General features: G+C 43.5%; 1 protein-coding gene across 1 annotated transcript; it reads left to right on the forward strand.

Annotated features, from left to right (window-relative positions):
• Window positions 1–9,089: 9,089 nt before the first annotated feature.
• On the forward strand, window positions 9,090–9,957 carry LOC138819009 (KH homology domain-containing protein 1-like). Its single transcript, XM_070010144.1, has 3 exons — window positions 9,090–9,195; window positions 9,353–9,535; window positions 9,845–9,957. Exons 1-3 carry the CDS (start codon window positions 9,090–9,092, stop codon window positions 9,955–9,957), a joined length of 402 nt encoding a protein of 133 aa, XP_069866245.1.
• Window positions 9,958–20,981: the final 11,024 nt, after the last annotated feature.

The following is a 20,981-nucleotide window of genomic DNA, read 5'->3' on the forward strand; positions in this document are numbered from 1 at the left end:
GACCCTGGGTTCCAGGTTCCATTCGTGCATTGTGAGGCCAGTGAGGTCATCTCCGTGTCCGCGTGGGCCCTCCCCACCCCCACGCCATGAGCCCGGCCTGTCACGTGCTGACAGCAGGATGTCTGGCAGCCCTGTCCTCCACGCCTGGGTGGCCCCGTGCGGCAGGGCTCAGCCTCCGGTTCCTGGGTGGACTCGAACCCCTCCTCTGCTGCTTGGTGGTTACCTTGGATGCGTCGATTTGTCTCTTGGGGCCTGCCCAGCCCCACCCATTCCCGGTGACATGTGTCCTGGGATGGCCTGGCATGTTGTCACTGTGCGTGGCCGCGAACCCCAGTGGTGGCAATGGTGGTCACCACTGCAGAGGTTTCCAGTGGGACCCGCACAGTCTCAGGATGGGACAGGGCAGCTGCATTCTCCCAAGGGACACCCAGGCATGTAACAGATATACACACTTATGTATGGATACATGCAGAAATATATATATAATAAATTTGTGGTACATACATGCATACACACATTTACATGGCCATTCTTACACATGGCCTTGTGATGCACACATACATGCATACACACAGTTTCCTGGCCTGGTTATCATGGCACATAGCTAAATCTCTGGTTTGAACCTCTCTCCTCGGCTCAGGCTCCTTTCTGGCTTCTGCACTGAACATTTGTCTCCTAAACAATGCTGTGGGACAAACACAAGCCTATCTCCTGTCTTCAGTATGCTTTCAAGATTCTCCTTGTGCCTCCTCCCGTGTCTGGGAAAGGCCCCCATCTTCAGCACCTCCTCTTCCCTTCCAACATCCCCTAATGCTGGTGGCTTAGCTGTTCTCTCTTTTGTTCCAAAGCCAAAGGCACAGCTACCTCTACTGCATGGAAGAGCACAGCCATGCCCTCATTCAGCTGGAGCCAGAGTTCATAGGCACAGGCCAGACTCCACCTGTCCATTGCTGTCATTTGTCCACACAGGGCCAGGCAGTGGCGCATACACAGGGTTTGGTATTTGGAGCACCAAGACACTTACTGACAAGGCCAAGGTAGATGTCTGTGACTGAATTGGGTTTGAAGGTTTCATGCCAGCCCTGGTATTCTTGAAGACTGGTTAAATTTTTGAAGACACACTCTGTTGGTGGGAACCCAGAACTGAGCACTTTGTGGCATGAAGTTACTCAGGAAGACGGGATTGGGGAGATATACGTGAATCCCTCGGCAGGGATGGGCTGGGTGTCTCCTTATCCCCTAGTGATCCATAGGCATCTTGGCTTACTTGCAGGCTCTGTTTGATCAGTTCTTCCCTCTGACCAGGCCTGCAAAGGCTGCAGAGTGTCTGGAGCCAATGCCTGAGTAAATCGTACTTTAGTCAGTTGTCTCCATATGCAGCTGGAAACCTGGCACCTGTGTTTACCTGTCAGCACGAGGTGGCATCTATCTTTTCATCTTCCTCTGGTTACCCAGGCTCAATTCCTTGTTGGTCTTTGGTTTCATTTCTGTTCATTCTATATGCTGTAAAGGCTGACCTCCCCTGGGAAGCTGAGATGGGAGGTGAGTCTTGCTCAGCCCATGATGAGAAAGTCTTGGAAGACACTGACAGGTTTGCCCATGCGGACCCGTTGGCTCCCTCATGCATTCTGGGCATGTGCTGAGGAAAGCCTCAGTAATCTTTCATGCCTGTGTTGTTTTACAAGCTTTTACAGCCCATTCATTCTTCCTGTAATGCCTCCAACACCCCTGGAAAAACAACCCCTCTCAAGAAATTTCAGGTTTTTTATTTTACCACATCAATTAAGCACCTAAATTATACATTGCTTTTGGGGCATCAAAATGATTTCATGAAATAAATCGCACAGACACCTGCAGCAGAAAACACAGTTATGTAGATAGCTGAGTGTAGAACTGACTTTTCCTGAGATGTGAAATCAGAAGGTGGAAATTAAATTGTTAATTTTGAAAGTGCTTTGATTATATTTATATATTTATCTATCTTTTGGTGGCTCTATAGCTTGAACTCAGGTTCTAGTCACTGAGCTATTTTGTTTAAGGTTAGTGTTGTGTTCCAATTTAAAATGCAGTACTCCAATTTCCCAGTAAGATATGACAGCACTCAGTCAATCTGGCTGGAAGCTTTTTACTTAACCACATGGCATCTGCCCTCAGCTCGCACAGCTGCAGAACAGCCCTGTTTGCTTTTCCTGGAGGGTTTTATAAGGAGGGTTTTCATGTGGGTGATGTTTACCAAAGCAAGCAAGTAAAGACACATAGAAACAAAACATAGCTTTGAGTCACAGGAGCACAGGCAAAACAATCTTTCCTTGGTCAGCATGACTGATACTATCAATGCTATTGACATTATTGATACTTGATTACAAAAAGTCAAAACATATGCATGGTTTACAGAAGTCAAAATACAAGCTTGGGTGGGGATAGTCTATTTTACAGTAATGATTTTTTTTAAAATTTTGGTCAGTGGTTGGTTTAGAACTCTGAGCCTGGGGGCTGTCCCTCACTTCTTCAGCTCAAGGCAAGAACTCCACCACTTCAGCCACAGCACCACTTCTGGTTTTCTGGTGTTTTTTTTTTTTTTGAGATAAAAGTCATACTGACTTTCCTGCCTGGGCTGGCTTTGAAGTGTGATCCTCAGATCTCAGCCTCCTGAGTAGCTAGGATTACAGCATAAGCCACTGGTGCCAGGCTGAAATGATTTTCATTATAAGGTCCGGACTAACACAGCAACTCAGTTCAGCTGGTAATAAGCCTCAAGGTTGTCAGTGGCTTCAGCAAAGTTTGTGGTAATCTGCAAAGCTGCCAGCTTGGTTGGTAAACTTGAGAGAAGATGGAGAGACATTCTTTTGCTTTTTAGCAAGGATGTAAACGGGTTAGAGCTGACTGCTGGTCAGCCTTAGCCTGGAGTTTTCCTTTAGCAAGGAGTTTGTCCTTTATCAGTAACTTTGTTCTGTTTCTGATTTCACATTTTGTTCTCATGGATATCCTTCTTTTCCAAGGGAAAGGGGGCTCAGGGGAGAGACTAAATTTCCAACAGCAGGAGAGATTGAGGCCAGACAATAGGAGACCATACTGCGAGTGAATAGCAACTTAGATATCACAGCTAGCACTGTCTACTCCCGGACTTTCTGTGGTTAGTGGAGATGAGACATGTAGAAGTAAATGCCAAGTGTACACAAAGGTATTAATGGAAGGATGGTATTTGCAGGGGAGAATTCAGAAGGTGTAATTCCTCAGACCCTGGCCCTGGAAAGAGCTGTCAGTGCCAGACCAGTCCTTCACCCTGACAGCTGGAAGGGGAGGAGTCTGGAGAGTGGAGCCAAGGGCTGCTCTCTGTTAGGGGGCCTGCTGCCCCCAATCTGCCCTCAGAGGACCCTATCTTTGTATACTATACAATAAGATTATATGCATATATATGATACATATCTTTCCTGGTTTTGTATCCTTTTCAGCTCTTCCCTTTGTATACCAAAAGACAATAAAAATGTAATTTAAAATGTAGATTTGCCAGAAGTTAACTTGTGTTCAAAGTCCTCTGTGGATCAGCTCCTGAATTCTTCCCTCACTGAGACCAAGAACTTCCCATTTGTCTCCCCCATAGGGAGATGCATCTTCGAAAAATGTCCTTTTATCTGTGTTTTGGTTTGGTTTGACCATCATTAGTAAAAATGACACCTTTCTTCTTATCAGGAAAGATTTTAGGAACACTTGCGTTTGCTTGAAATTCTCAATCATTTCTGTAACTCAAACATGTTTATAATTACCAAAATACATTACACTTATAATTACCAAAAAATAGAATTAAAAAAGTGAGAAAACAATATTGGATGTTAATTGTACCTTTGTGTGTATCTGTGCTAGTACTGGAGTTGAACTGGTGGTTTCTCTCTCACACCTTCTTTTCTCCCTTCCTTCCTGTTTGTGGACACACTGGAGCCTGAACTCTTGCTTGACTCTTTTCCTCAAGGCTGCCATTTTACCATTGAATCTCTGACCCACTCCCAGCAGTTTCCCTGTCAATTTATGGTCAGATTGGTCTTCCCAGACTCAGATCTCAGCCTCTTGAGTAGTGAACTTAGGTATTAGATGTGTGAGCCACTAGCATCTGAGAATCAAACCAGGGCCTTATATGCATGCTAGGTAAGCACTCAACCACTAAGCCACACCCCTATCCCCAGCATCTGGTATTAATTATACTTCTCACTGGAAATAACAACCGTCGTTTATAGTATGGGTTGATAAAAGAAAATGGCAACACAGTGTTTGTGCAAGTGCCAGTATTCCTCAGACATAATTTCCTGGTAGACTTGACTGGGGCAAGTGTTCTACCACTAGCCACACACCAACTCATGATGGTCTATACCCCCCCTCCACCCCCGCTTTTCAAAAGAGAAATAGACACCTAACTCCAGTGGCTCATGCCTGTAATCCTAGCTTCTCTGGATGCTGAGATCTGAGTATTGCTGTTCAAAGACAGCTGGAGCAGGAAAGTCCATGAGACTCTTATGTAACGCCAATAAAAACCCACGAGAGAATTGGAAGTGGTGCTGTGGCTCAAGTAGTAGAGAACTCGTCTTGAGCTGAAGAGCTTAGGGACAACACCCAGGCACAGAGGTCAAGCTCCATGAACAACAAAAAGAGGGGGCGGGGAGGCAAGAGTGAAAGAGATTTTATTATTTCAGTGAAAGTTTTATTTTACTGAAACCCTAAAAGATATTTTCCAAATATCTCCTGCCCTCCCTTCAACTCATCTATTTTTAATCAATGCCTCAGGGAAACATCTGTTATAACTGATGACATTCTTTTTCTTTTCTTTTCTTTTCTTTTTTTTTTTTTCTTTTTTTTTTGTCTTTCATAGGGCCTGAACTCTAGGTCTGGGCACTGTCCCTCAGCTCTTCAGCTCAAAGTTAGTGCTCTACCACTTGAGCCTTAGCACCACTTGTGGCTATTTCTGCTTATGTGGTGCTGAGGAATCGAACCCAGGGCCTCATGGATGCAAGACAAGCATTCTAAAACTCAGCCAACTTCTCAGCCCCTCCTTTTGTACCTTTTGTGCATCATATGGGTCTTGACAAGTATTACGACAGTATGATTGGATATTTTTGTTGTCCTACAAATTCTGTATTGTGTCTACTCCTCTTTCTTAACCATAAATCTTGGCAGCCCTGATCTTTTAATATTATCCATAGGGATAAAATAGTTGGAAACATACAGATCTGACCCTCTTCAGGTGGATTTTCTTTCACATATAAATAAGCATTTAATTCACAAACAAGACTGCACTAAAGCTACCAGCATGGCTATGTTTATTGCAGCATTATTTACTATAGCTAAGATATGGAACCAACCCAGATGGCCCTCAGTAGATGAATGGATCAAGAAAATGTGGTATATATACACAATGGAATTATATGCCTCCCTCAGAAAGAATGAAATTGCCCTATTTGTTAGTAAATGGAAAGGCTTGGAAAAAATTTTATTAAGTGAAGTAAGCCAGGCCCAAAGAAACATAGGCCCATGGTTTCCATTATTTGCAAAAATTAGTATATGTCTGAGTCAAGCAGAAAAGGTCAGATAAGTTCATGTTAGGGAAATGAACCCTAAGATATGTATTCAAATGTTTTTTTTCTTTCATGTGATTGTTTCTAACACATTTATAAGATGATTTCTTTGTTGCTTTGTATGTCCCTCCCCCATGTTATAACGCCTGCTTTCACTGTATTTGATGTTGGTATAATTTGTGGAGGGGCAGGGGAAAAACAAATTGTTTAAATAGGGATACAGGTGGACCCATTGCAACAATGAGATGTACAAGTCATTATGTCAAAAACAAACTTTAAACTTTGGTGGGGGAATGAGGAGGATTGGTTGGGAGGGTGGGGGGAGGATGGGAATGGATGGAAAGGGAAAACAAAGGAGGAGGCTACAATGCTTGATAAGAAATGTACTCATTATCTTGCCCAAGTAATTGTAACCCCTCTGTACAGTACTTTCACAATAAAAAAAAAAAGAACAAATAGGCATTTAAGACTCTTCCATGTCTTTTAGGTGTGACAGCTCATTTCAATGGTGAAGATTACCAAGTTGTCTGGATATATCATAGTTTATTTATCCATTCACTGATACCTTGCTTTCTTTTAGCTTTTGACAATTGAGAATAAAGTTACAACACATATTGATGTGTAAATGCTTATGTAAATATACACTTTGGAGTCCTGGAGACAAATACCTACATGTACAATTGCTGGATAGTATGGTCAGAACATTTGGGGATGTGGTACAGTAGTAGAGGTAGGGAAGCTTCAGCACAGACACATTCAATCCAGGATAGGATATGATCAGATAGAGGAGAAAGAAGAGAGAAGAGAACACAGAACAGGACAACAGGACAGGACAGGACAGGACAAAATGGGAGAGCATGGGAGAGGATAGTATGGTCAGCACAGAAATGGAGGGACAAAAGGGGAATAAATGTAGCAGTGACACTCACAAAACACGATTGAAAATTGGTGGGGACTCATGGGTGGGCACAGGAAGGAAAAACTGGGCGAGAGTTAGAAAATGGGTGACACTGATCAAAAAGAAATGTACTCTGAATTGGATATATGTAACAATAACCCCTCTCTACAGCACCTTTACAAACAAACAAGTAAATAAATAAGTAGAAAAACCCTAAGAAATTCTCAACAGTAAGGTAACAAACTGAGAACACTAAATATGAGCAAGGATATGAAGCTTTAGCAACTCACATTCCTTGGTGGTGGGAATGCAAGATGGGACAGCCACTTTGGAAAATGGAAACAAAATAAGGCAAGGAATATTAGTAACGTTAAATGCCATTGAGTAGGGTAAAATACAGGAAAGTAAGTTTGGCCACTTTTTACAAAACGAAAAAATATTCTGCATACAAGCCTTCGTGTTTTGAGGCAGAATTTGAGACTAGCTTCAAGCTCACCATCTTCCTTCCTCTGTCTCCTATAATAGCGATTCAAGGGATTAAAGGCATGCAAGCCCATGTCTGGAAACACCTTTCCTTTTTTATCTAGCACTATGAATTATACTCAGGCATACAGGTTTGCTCTTCTTGCTTGCTCAGCTGTCACTCTACCACTTGAAACATGACTTCTCTAGCCCAGCTGTTACTGATTATTTTGGAGATGTAGACTCCCTGAATTTTCTGACAGCACTGTTTTGATGAGCATTCTTTCATGTCTCGGGCTCCTAAGTAGGTAAGATTTCCTGGCTGAGGTGCAAAACTCCATTTCAGCAAGGTGGGCTATATTTCACTCTGTTACGGAAGAATTACTGACATTTTTTACTGTCCTTAGAAAAGCTATTAAATTCTTCCCTGTCTTTGGTGAATAATTAGAATCAACAGAGAGAGAAAATATGGATTCCAAAAGTAAATTCAGAATACTCTTCAAAACTCAGCTATCCACCCAAGTGCAATACCCAAGCACCTCTCCATTTATATATAAAATAATATGCATACTGAAAAGAACCCCGAAGATAGAAAACAAAGAACCTCTTCTTAGTTTGTGTGATCATTTTAGATGACTCTGTATTCTTTACCTTATCTATGGTGTATACATGTGCACATCTGAGAGAAGTTAGGAGCAGAGCACAGAATCAGTGGAAAGCAGGTGACAAAATACAGCAGAAGGACCCATAAGGGACACTGGACATTGGTGACAGTGGACTAATCAATGCAAGTGTGGAGATGGGATGGAGGGAACGAGAATGAAGGAATAACTGATATGAAGCAAAAGCAAAAGGAAAGAAATGTACATATCACTCTATTTGTAAAGAAAAAAGTGTCATTGTAAAAGGTCATAGAGTTCATGAGCAATGTAGATTGAAATGATGACTAAAAGGATCCATCACATCCATCCTAGGAGACCATGGGTAGGCAGGCAGGCACAGGAGAAAGATCATTACAAGGATTAATAGAGGAGCCATATTTGCCCCAAAGAGAGAGCACATGGCAACCCCTGCTATCTAGGTACAGCAGGGTCTGGAGGTTAGGAAGTGAGGTAGATGGAGTTAGGTGGGTCTGGGCAGAGAGAGGGAGAGGCCAGCTGTACCCTGGGAACTCCATGGCAGGGAGGGGCTCAGGTCTGGATGGAGCTGAGGACCAAAGTTGGGCATAGGCTTACAGTGACTATCATTATGAAGATCAAAAGGTGTTTGTGAATTTAAAATAAATAATTCAGCTTTCAACAGCCTGAAAATTGCTACATTAGCCTCTGCCCAATGTCTAATGAAGAGGAAAAGTTAACTGGCCCTTGATTGAAAGGACCCCACTTGGAAACCATGAACTGAGCTTTCTACAGTGAGGTAGAGAAACAAATATCATCCATGGAAAGAGACCTGAAGCACAAACCTTCAGGTAAAGAAACAGATGCCTTCAATGAAGCAATGTCCCCTTTCCCTTCTCCTCTCCCATCCTCTTCCTTGTCTTCCCATCTTGTCCTGCGCTGTCTTGTCTTCTTCCATTCCCACTTCTCCTCTGCTTTTCCTCTCAAATTCTCCCCTATCCTATTCTATCCTATCCTGGATTGAATGCAGTTAGTGCTGAACTTCCCTAGCTCTAGGACTGCTCCACATCCCAAACCATTTGCTCTTATTAACTTTTATTAATTTGAGATAGTTTATGAATAGATCCCTCATTCTCTATCCTCTTTCTTCCATATCCTGCATGGTTGGGACAGAAAAACCAACAAGACCCATTCTGAAGCCATTTTTGTTCTAGCATAGGCACCCCTCAAACCTCAGTAATGCTCACTCCATCAGAGTGAAAACGAGCTTGCATTCCTAGGCACCAGATACATGGGTTGTGTTAACTAACTAGTTTATCATGAAGGTTTGGATCTAGACTGGAGGAATCCAGGGTTGGATTCATCTGTGATTGAGTGGATTATCTTTGAAAGTTTTAAGGGCTAGTTCAGCCTCTCTAGGGTGGGTCCAGGTTGGGGAAGCTTGGATTAGCTGAGTGAGGATATAAAACCCAGGGCTTCAGAACTTCTTCATCTCTACAATCAGCTTCTTGGACTTACTCTGTGCTGAGTAAAGCACAGAGAGAAGACAACATGGACATGAATTCTTTTGGTATAGGAGAATGGTTGATCAAGCCTGAAATTTTCAATGCCCCATTGGTCTTTTACCTGGCAGAGGAGCTGGAGCAGATAATATTCGGTAGGTGGCCCTTATGCCATCTCCTGTCTCTTCACATTCATCATTATCTCCCCATGTTTCCTCTGGGATCTGTGCCAAGCCTCCACTCTCACGTTCACCTGACTCCCAGTTCTGTGGGTGGTTTTCCTGTTCTTCCTCTCTCCTTTTCTGTTCCTAGGGCAGGAGGAAAGATACCTCCGCTGCATAGAAGAGCACAGCCACACCCTCATTCAGCTGGAGCCCTGGTTCACAGTCACAGGCCACACCCGAGTCACTGTGGTGGGTCCACCTAGGGCCAGGCAGTGGCTGGTGGGCATGATATGGCTTTTGGAGCACAGGAACTTTCACTATCGAGCTCGAGGTAAGTGTCTGTGATCTAATCGTGGTTGAGGCCTTGATGCCAAACTTGGTGCTCCTATACGGCATCATGAAGACTTGGACTGCTCAGGAATCTGAGAATCCAGATGTTCCCACAGTCCCCTGCAGTGCAGGACCCCAGAGTCAACCATATTATGAATCAAGTCATCGAGGGAGAAAAAGGAAATGAGGGATATGAATGGGTTCTCTTAGAGGGGTGTGCTGGGATTTCTCTTGCCTCCCTCTCCTTCCCTTGTGTTCCCATAGGCTTCTTGTGCTCCTAAACGCTCTGACCTTTCTTCTTCCTCTCAAGGCTATCAGATGCTGCAAAGTGTCCGGAGCCAGCCCCTAACCATCAAGGACTTGGCTGCCAGTCTCAATGTGCAGCTTGACTCGTTGGTGGTGAAAGGCTATCAGGATGAATGATCCAGCTCTCCCCGTTCCTCAGGCTTCCTTCAGCTGAGTGCTTCATTGTCTTGGGCTCCCATGCCCTTCGTTATCCCAGGAAGACCCACCTCCTCTGTAGAGCTAAGTGAAGACACGACAGACCGTGGTGGACACTGACATTTTCGCCTTTGTTATCTTCCTGAGGCCTTCTAGACACATATCTGAAGGAGTCTTCTGAAGAATGTGTTCTGCTGGTGAATGATATCCAATAAAACTGGTTATGCAGTCTGCAATGCCTCTATGTGGCTCCTTCTCTTCCTCTCCCCCTTCTTTCTTTGTAAGCTTATCCTGCCATTCATTTTCTCATAATCCCTCCCAAGTTTTAGGAAACACACAGCCTCTCTCAAGACATCTCACATGTTCATATTTGTAGTTGGGTTGTTAATGTTTCAGTTTTAAACAGTGATTACTTAGTGATCTCAAAGCAGGAAAGAAACATGTTCAGTGTGTTCTAAAAGTGGGTTGACATCTGGCAAAAATGTCATTTTACCTGCGACCTTCAAGCCTCCTGTTCAACAGATACAGTGACTCTATATACCAACTTGAATACAAATAACAAATAAGTATGCTTGGTGGATAATGTCTATAATCCTAGATTTTCAGTGTAATGTCTGAGCAGGGACACCTACCCATCTCTTGGCTAAGTTTCCACCCAGTATCTGTTTTCTAGGTAACTGGCACACCTGGAAACAGTCACCTTCCCCTCCTGCTGGCCACATCCTGGGCCACCTCTGGTCACATGCCTCCCATCTGACCTTAGGAGGGTCCCAGACCCTGAAGTCACATCTTCAGCCAGTGTGGCCACACTTTTCCCCCACCTGGCTACACCTCTTCCTGTCCCTGGCCTAGATAAGTTCTGGCCCAGAGGTGGGTCACCCCTTCCTTTTTGAGCTCTGCCTCTTCATCATGCAAGGTGGGAGCAGCAGTTGGGTAAATAAACTCGGGCTGAATAGTGCCTGGTGTTCTCTGCATCGGCTACCTAATGAAACCTACTTAATGTACTTCATACTCAGGAGGCTAAGATTAGTCTATGAAACCATCCCATGCAGGATTATTTGGAAGACTCTTCTCCAATTTACCAGTAAAGGGTTCAATAGGGATGTAGGGTTCAAGTGGTAGAGGGCCCGTCTTCAGCAAAAATACCTGAGACAAACCCAGGCTATGAGTTCAAGCCCCAATACTGCTCATGTTCCCCTCTAAAAAATGCTTAGGTAGCCAGCAAACTGCCAGGTCATCAGACCACTGATGAGTCTGGGGGAACTGGCAGAGCTGTAGCTTGAATTCCTGCATTTGAGATGGGGGAAGTCACTGTTCCCGCCTGGGTGCCTTAAGAAATGTGTATCCAGGAGTTCGTATGTTCGCATGTGAAGACAATGAATGAACACAAGGAATACACTTTACACCATCCACTCTGCCCTGGCTGCTGCTTCTCATCAGCACCTCATGTCTAAAAGGTCAGAATACATAGGAAGTCCCTGGGTAGTGTGTGAAAATAAAGTTAGGAGTCTTTTACTCTTTCTTTGTGTTGCTTTTATGGCTTTTGTGTGTGGACACTACCAAGGTTTTCATCTCAGGTCTTTGAGCTCTCACATGAGCCACACCCCCAGATCCAGCTTTTCTGTTGATTAAGTGAAGAGTGTCACAGAATTCTCTACCCAGCCTGGCTTTTAACCTTGATTCTCACACATTCCCCTTGTGAGTTAGCCAGGATTAAAGGCAAGCACTGCAAGGCCCACATTCACAGGACTCTTCCCTTTTGCTTATTAAGCATGTTTTAGTCTGATTTTCACCTACAACCCTTCATCCCACTTTCCCCTAAATTTCATAAGATGACTTGAAAACTTTTCAGATTAAAGAGATGTTCTTCCCAGAGGGGAATTCAGTCACCAGAGAAGATTCTAATAATAGAGGAAATGCTCACAGGGAAATGGAACTATTTCATCTTTGAGAAGTACTTAACCCACAAGGGTTAAGTAGGGACTTGGAGGTAATCCCTGCAATTAGAGGTGACAAAGGGAGATCAAGATTTTGAAGCCAGCCCTGGATACATACAGAATATTCTCTCAAAAAACAAAGAAAACAAAACAACCACCACCACAACAACACCACCAAGCCAGGCACCGGTGGTTCATGCCTGTAATCCTACCTATTAAGTAGGCTGAGATCAGAGGACCACAGTTCAAGGCTAGCTTAGGCAGTCAGTGAGACTCTTATGTCCCATAAACCACTAGAAAACTAGAAGTGAAGTGCTGTGACAGCACCCAAGCCCAGAGTTCAAGCCCCATAACTGACAAAAGAACAAAACATAACACAACAAAACCCCAAAAACAAACCACCCACCAAACAAAAAACAATCAGGTACTCATAGGTTACATGTGCAACCCTAGCAAATTAAGAGCTGAGATATGAAAGACACAAGACAAAAGACATGTGGAACATGACTATTATTAGGAACATGTATTAGGATGTTCAATATCGGTTTTTGTTTTTCAGAATCTAAAATGTATTGGGAAGCCTATCCACTGTCAAGCAAGAACAGTTCTGTGGCGCGTCTTCCAGGTAGAAGGGTAGGGGCTGCGCACCTCCAGGCAGGCTCAGACACCCTCTGCAAAGGATGCTAGGGGTATAGGCAGTGGTGGACTTCCTCTTTCTGTAGCCATTTGAACAAACTACGTATGTGATAGACAGACACTAGGGTCGGGTCCTGTGAAGGACATAGCTGTAGACTTCCTGCTTGGCTCTGTTCTGATGAGAGCCCACAGTGGACCATATCCACATCCACAACCTCATCATTCTCTCTCTCTCCAGTTTAACTGCAGCCACATAGGGGAAAAGCAATGTCAAGGATTCATTTGAACAGGACACTAGCTGTAACTATGGGAGTAGGTTGACTCCTCTTTGGAAATCTGTCCCTGGGAACAACCTTTACTTTCCTCTCCCCATGCACCTACAGCCCCTGGGAGCAAAGACTATTTGATTAGGAATGGGGAAGGACATGAAGTTGAGCACAGTTACAATGCAGTAGCTCAGCTCACGTCCCACCTCCTTGCTTTCCAAGTGTCTGTGCTGTCCTCCTTCTAATGACTCTCACTTGGTTCTCTAGTGGCAGGCAGCACCAGAATCCTCAAAGACTGTTGGTAATGTAGCAACTTCCAGTACCTTCTCTGAACCCGCTTAGGGTTGTCAGGACGTTGTCTGAGGGAGCAAGTCCTCTGATGCGGCTGGACTCAACTCCTGCCACAGCTGGAAGTGGCTCTATCTCAGGAGACACAGGCCTTGCCAGCCCAAAGCTGTCTCTTCAGCTGCTGTCACAGCTGGAATTTGCTGTGTCATCTGCACTGTCCGCTTGAGATCCTCAGCAGCTGAACCATGGGTGGCTCTTCATCTGCCACATTTGGACGTTGGATGTTCTCATTTGATGTGTGTACACTGAGCTTGGTTCCATACTACTGGGAGAGTGGGATTCATCTGGGAGTAGAACACTGTGTACCTGGCCTGTGCTGGACTGCTCTACATGGGCAGGGACCACTTCCAAGAAATGGCCAGAAGTTTCTACCCTGTGGTCAGGATCAAGGGCTGCTCCAACATCTTCACACACTGATCTTCTGCCCTGAATCTGGGCTGTTTCAGTACACAGTCCAGAGGTGAAATACTGTCCTTCAGACCCTTGTGAGCTGTCTTGTCTTCTCCACCATGCTGATTGTGCAGGAAACAGCCAGTGTGTCAGGAGTTGGGACTGGGCTTGGTGGGGAGGGGGTTCTCAGAGGAGGACCTTGTGGACAGCCCATTGATGGATATGGCAGAGTGCACAGCTGTGTGCCACCCTGCTGGTCTTCCCCCAGGATGGTGCAAGGGTGAAGAGCAGCCACACTGGCTCTGGCTGTGGGAACATGGGACATGCAAGGACAAATATCCTGTAAGGATTAGGCAGAAAGACATTAACAAATTCAAGGGGGCTGGGAAGGTGGCTCCGTGGTAGAGTGCTTGCCTTGCATGCATGAGGCCCTGGGTTCGATTCCTCAGCACCACATTAGCAAAAAGAAAAAAGCCGGAAGTGGCATTGTGGCTCAAGTGGTAAAGCGCTAGTCTTGAGCTAGCTGTGGGACAGTGCCCAGACCCAGAGTTCAGGCCCCACGACCAGACCCCCCCCAAAAAAAGAAATTCAGGGCCTTCAAGGGGCTGCTGCATCCCCACCATTGTTCCTCTTGCCATTCTATAAGCAGGTATATGTCCAGGGCAACACTGTATCTCTGAGCCAGTGAAACATCTAGGACTTCCTGTGGGTCATAACTGAGGTGTTTCATTAGCAGAGAGATGATGAGGCATGGGAGTTCAGGACTCTGTCTCTAGTGGTGAAAGGCCAGAATGTTTTTAAACATGGGTGAAGTAGACTACACTCTAGCGAGGGCCTGGGCTGGGGGTCCCCCATAACGATGCAATTTAGCTGGCTTTGAAACTCAGGAGAGAACTGGGCTGTGAGGCTGTGGGTCTTCTCAGCACCTGCTTCTCCAGCTCCTTCATATTCACACTTGAAGTGGGAACCAACCTACAACACAACATACTGCATCTCTCCCAAGCTGCACATGTCTACTCTGGAGCTGTCATACCCTTGGTGCTCTGGTAAGAGTTCCTGAGCACAACATCAGAACGTCCTGCACTTTGAGTCTAGCTTCTGAGCAGCTGAGAATCTGGTACTGAGATCAAAGTTGCAGTGTTAGTGTTGCCTATAGTGTCTAGTAAGATGTTCTGTAATTTAGTTCTCACTGTGCATGCCCATTTTGTGGGAATATCTCATGGTGCTCACCATCTGCCTCAACACTGTTTGCACTTCCTCATCCACAGACAGCCCAGCGTTTGGATTACATCTAGTATGTTGCCTCCCTCCATGGACTGTACTGCTAGATAGACTCATTCCTCAGTTCCTAGAATATGGAATAAACCAACCATATTTGGGAATCTTTTTTTTTTTTTTTTTTTTGTCAGTCGTGGGGCTTGAACTCTGGGCCTGGACACTGTCCCTCAGCTTTTCAGCTCAAGGCTAGCACTCTACCACTTAAGCCACAGCACTACTTCCAGTTTTCTGGTGGTTTATTGGAGATAGGAGTCTCACGTTCTCTCCTGCCCGGGCTGGCATTGAACCGCGATGCTCAGATCTCAGCCTCCTGAGTAGCTAGGATTATAGGCGTGAGCCACCAGAGCCTGGCTACGTTTGGAAATCTTGATGGGACCCAGGCAATAGTCAAAGTTCTCAGGTGGGAGAAAGAATTATGTGGGGTTTCACTCACAGGGAACACATACATTGGGCTGAAGAAAAAATATAAACAGACAAAACAAATGGAAGCATTTGTGGAAGGAGGGAGGCTGGAGAGGTGAGTGAATAACATGCTGGGGACAGAGCTGGGGAGGTGGAGGTGAATCTGCACAGCATGGCCAAGCCAGGTCTCTGAGGAGTCCAGCAGGGCCTTGAATGAGATGTAGCTGAGTCCTGCATTGTAAAAAAGCAATCAGGGGCACAGGAAGTTTCCCCATGCATCCTTCCAGTGTGGAGCTGCTTGTGGTGCTGAGGATGACACTCAGGGCCTCACACATGCTTAGGTAGGCACTCTACTACTGAACATACCTCAGCCATTGTATAAAGTGTTTTGTTGTCCAGTTTCTACTCTCTGTGTGAGGAGAGTAAACAGATAGCTGATGCTGCCTGTTAACGTTAAAGTTAAAGCACTGAGTCCAAGGATCCATGACTGAAGGCCTCGGTGTTGCTCTTCAGCCTCACCATGGACTGCTCAAGACCAATGGACCTCATAATGTCCCTGAAAGAGATCAGCGAACTGAAAACATCACTCCTGCTAGAGATAGAAAATCCAACTTAAACCACCTCCTATTCATGACTATGTGGTTGGGATGAGGTACCCAGACCAGAGGAAGGGTCTTGATGGGGAGAGAAGAGATCCTGGGTCATGGGGAGGCTGAGTAGGTCCTGGGGCTTGGCCCTGTGTGGGTTCTGGTGGCTGTAGTAGCTCATAGCCAGGGTCAGGTATTTAGCAGAGAGGACACTGTGGAGAATACAAATCTGGAGAGAGCCTATAGCTGAGTCCATAGTGGGACAAAGCAGAACCCACAATGACTTTAAAACTAGATGCTATCTCAGTCTCCTTATCAGTTAGGATAATAAGTAGGAGACACTGTCCCTGGTTGTCTGGTCTTTCTGTCTTTTTAAAAAAATCTTATGCCCTTCCTGGCATTTGAACTCAAGGCCTGGGCAACATCCCAGAGCTTATATTCAAGGTTGGAGCTCTACTACTTTATCCACAGCTCCACTTCTTCAGGAAGTAGAGATAAGAATCTTACAGATTTCAGAGCACCAGTGGCTCACACCTATAATCCTAGCTACTCAGGGGGCTGAGATCTGAGGAAGGTGGTTAAAGCCAGCTTTAGCAGTAAAGCCCATGAGACTCCTATTTCCAATAACCACCAGAAAACCAGAAAAGCTGAAAAGCTCTTATAAAAGAGGAAACATACAAAGTTTAAATATATGAGTATACATTTTAAACTAATGCATATAAAATTCTAAATATCTGCTCTCTAGCCATGTACTATGTATATATGTATGTACACTTCTGCTTAAAACTGCTGAAATAATTTTAACAGATCAAACCCTTCCTACAATACAATCAATTATTAAATATGTTCTAAAATAAAAAAGACAGATGATAACATATTTAGATATTCATCTATTTTATCTACATGTAAACTTTGTAATGGGTCAAATAAAAATGGTATCAAAGGGGCTGGGAATGTGGATTAGTGCTAGAATGCTTGCCTAGCATGCATGAAACCTTGGGTTTGAATTTTCAATACCACATAAACAGAAATAGCCATAAGTGGTGCTGTGGATCAACTAGTAGAGTGCTTGAGCAAAAGATGCACAGGGATAGTGTTCCGGCTCTGAGCTCAAGCCCCAGAACTGGCACAAAATATTAAGAAAAAGAAAGAAGAGGGAAAAAGGCATCAAAGGTTTTCCATAATGACAAAAGAAGATATCTACATAATAATTTTAATTATATGTATATCATATTTTTCATCATAGCATTACCAATGAGATCATTTGGGAGAGAGAAAGGGAGGAACTACATTTTTTATTTTATGTATTTGAATTAACATTTTATCATATGCTATTTTGGTAAATAAATGAAAGAAATACCAATCCAACTATTTCCAAGGAATCATTATATTTTAAAGATAAAATGAAAATGCGTAACTTAATTCTAGATAACTAAATTCTAAAGAGAAGAACCACTAAACACATCAAAAGCCAAAATTCAGTATATGGCTCTAAGACAAGTACAACATTAATTCATGTGTAAAATATACTGGTAATAACTCTACTGAGGAGACACCAGCTCTTGGATGTAATCCAGCATTAGTGCCACAGTAATATACCACATCTACCAGATCCTGGCTTGGAGTCCATTAGACTTGCTGCTGAAAATACTGTGATGGGGATGGGCATTTTACCTTTCACAGCTTTAAAGAGGGAATCAAATGATGGCAACCATTAAGAAGGGTATTTCAAACAAGTAATTTCAGGATGAAAACAAGGAAAAAGAATTTTCACAGCAAGAAATACAGTTTTAGAACTTCTTATACTGGTGGCACATAGAAACAGATCACTTAGATTGATCAAATTGCTCTGAATTATCTAGATCCAATTTTATAAGTGATAGATACCAGTGACCACTAAGCAATGCGGATAGAAGCCTCCACTAGTGGTCCCTATGGAGGACCACTCATTCTCCCTCACCTTGTTCCTTCAGGGTTGTCATAGTAATAAGCCACAGTCTCCTGCTTAGGGCAACTGTGTCACATGGTAACCAGGCACCTGCATCTACAAACCTAGTACTAACCAACACAAGCCCAGCTAATACTTAGTAATTACTTATAGACCACTTCCCAAAGAGACTGGAAATATTTTGGGCTAAGTGCCTCACCTGCAATGGTCAGCCTGAGGTGAACATGGTGCCCGGCCTGCACCTGCAGATGAGTGCGTGGAGGCAGTGCCACACAGAACAGCCTTGTGTCGGGAGTGATGTCTGCCCTCCACACCATCTGGCACTTCCTGTACTATAGAACAATGGAGCAAGTGTTGCCAGGCCATCGAGAAAGCACAGGATGCCTTCCTTGTGGCATTCCAACAAACAGAGCATTTGCACTCTAATATTTACTGCATATACATGTTTTAAAAGAACAAAGAAACAAAAATGAAAGGAAATGAATGGTATTGCCTTTTAAGAATGAACTGAAAAACTTGTTTGCTTGAGCAGGAAAATATTAACTGTGTCTTTAACAGAAAAAATAAAAACAGATGCGTATCTGAGGCATACACATAAATTATTTCTGCACTTTTAATTGAAATGGTTGTGAAGGAATGAACGCTTGTATAGCACTATTAGGATTCTTCACTAAACGTATTACCTAATGACTTTGTGAAATCTGAATATTAGATAGTATCATCTGAAATTCAACCTCTGCAAGAAAACACAAATTTCAAAAACCCTTTCACAGACACCAATGTTCCCCTCAGGACTTCCATGAAATCTTTACTTGCCACTGCTCTGCCACTGCTATCCCAGCATCACGAACATCAATGAGTACAACAAAAGAGAGCACAGCACACCTGTATCTTTCCTTGGAATAAATGAATCCTGCTTCCCCAGGGGATGGGCAAGACACTTCCAGGAAGTATTCTCTTTTCTTAAGGATAATCTCCAATTTTCCCCATTCTCAACAACCCACACTGTAAAGAAAGTTCCAGCTGTATCAATATTAAATATATGATTTTATTATAAAAGTCTCTTCAAACAGTCAGAATGTTCTCATTTTATGCATTGATATGATACTTTGTTAGAAAAGTATGATTTTGTTTAAATATTCACAAGAATTATATGATATTAATCCAACTTATTTTAGAATGGTCCCCAGTAAATACAGAATTCATTTAGTAAAGTACCTGAGAATCTTTGAGAGTTAAAATCCTTTCTGATTTTGTTCCTTTTGAATGATTAAAATAGTTTGGTACTTAAAAAATATATATGGGTATTGCTGGGTACCTGTGGCTCATGCCTGTAATCCTAGCTATTCAGGAGGCTGAGAAAGGAGGATCAAGGTTTGAAGCCAGGGCAGAGAGCAAAGTCCATGAGACCCTTAACTCCAATAAACAACCAAAAAACCTAAATATAACTCGAAGTGGTCCAAGCCCCAAAACTGGCACACAAAAAAGTATGTGTGTATATTATGTGTATATGTATATATGTGTATATACATTTTAGAATCCATATGTACTTTTTGTTATCTATATATAGGTACATATATGTGTGTATATACAAATAGATGGATATATACAGATGTATATATATGTATGTATATATTATGTACATACATATATGTAGAGTTCTATATATTGATTTTAACTTGAATCATTTAAGTTTTTTTTTTTTTTCTGCTTGGTGGAGTGGCTTGAACTCTGGGCCTGGGCCAGACTTTGAGCTGAGATCCTCAGGTCTCACCCTCCTGAGTAGATAGGATTATAGGTGTGAGCCACCCAGTGTAAACATGCTTTTATTTGTTTTTTGTTTTGTTTCATTTTGTCAGTCATGGGGCTAGAACTCTGGGCCTGGGCATTGTCCCTCAGCTCTTCAGCTGAAGGCTAGTGCTCTACCACTTGAGCCAAAGCACCACTTTCAGTTTTCGGGTGACTTATTGGAGATAAGAGTTTCATGGCTCTTCTTTTTCCTAGGCTGGCTTTGAACTGCGATCCTCAGGTCTCAGCCTCCTGAGTAGCTAGGATTATAGGCATGAGCCACCAGCACCTAGCTTGAACATGCTTTTAAAGATATAAAACAGTTCACCTTCCCCGTGGACTAGGGTTTTGTGTCCTTTAGGCAAGCACTCCACTTCTAAGCTATTTTCTTCAGAAATGATGTATCTGTTTCTCCCTACTGCAAACTCAGAATGTAGCAACAATCTAACATTTCAAAGTAGATGCAATTAAAAGTAAATTCAAAGAAATTCAATTAAACGGCCACTGATTTGAAGCAGAATGCTGTCTTTGAATCTGCAGCAGGCATTCTGACCTAGTGAAATGTCTTGGGTGGGTGACTGGAAACCTGAGACCAGGACTTGCCCATGTATATGCAGCCTCATTCTTAACTTAGTGGCTATCAACAAAGCCATTTCAACATATCATCTAAGAAAACACACCTAGCTAGGGCTGGAGTGCAGAGATGAGGGAGAAGGAAGGAAGAAGTGAAAGGAGGAAGGAGTTGTTTGGTTTTTGTTCTGTTTTTATTGGTGCCAGTCCTGGAGCTTGAACTCAGGTCCCAGGCATTGCTCCTGAGATTGTTTTCTCAAGGCTGCTACTCTACCACTTGAGACTCAGCACCACTTCCAGCTTTTTCTGAGTAGTTTTATTAGATAGTAGTCTCACAGATTCTCCTGCCCAGGCTGGCTTCAAAACACAATCCTTATCCCAGCCGCTAGGGTACCTAGGATCATAGGCGTGAGCCTTCTGCAACCAGAAGCAACTGTTTCTTAATGGTGAGAAAAAGGGAAAATAAGGAGATGAGAGAAACAGGGACAAAAAATGGGGAAAGGGAAGACCAAAAGAGCATATATTTAAATTAATGTATTTGTTTCTACAGAAAACATCATCTAGAAAAACTGGTGTAAAGCATCTATGAGGAAGTAAGATAAATGGTGTGTGTGTGTGTGTGTGTGTGTGTGTGTGTGTGTGTGTGTGTGTGTGTGCAAGTGCACATGTTAAAGCATGTATGCATGTAAACAATATGTTGGTTTTGGTAGCTTACCAGAAAAGTATTCCTGAACCTCATGGCTTAGCCCTGTGATTAAAAAATTTTTTGTTACAATCAATTCATACAGCTGTGAGAACTATGTAAGACCTCTGAGCTCAGGGCCTCAAGCTGGTTTGGGCTGGCATTCTATCACTT

The sequence above is a fragment of the Dipodomys merriami genome, unplaced genomic scaffold, assembly GCF_024711535.1.
Source record: "Dipodomys merriami isolate MVZ:Mamm:240054 unplaced genomic scaffold, mDipMer1.0.p SCAF_8, whole genome shotgun sequence".
Lineage (NCBI taxonomy): Eukaryota > Metazoa > Chordata > Mammalia > Rodentia > Heteromyidae > Dipodomys > Dipodomys merriami.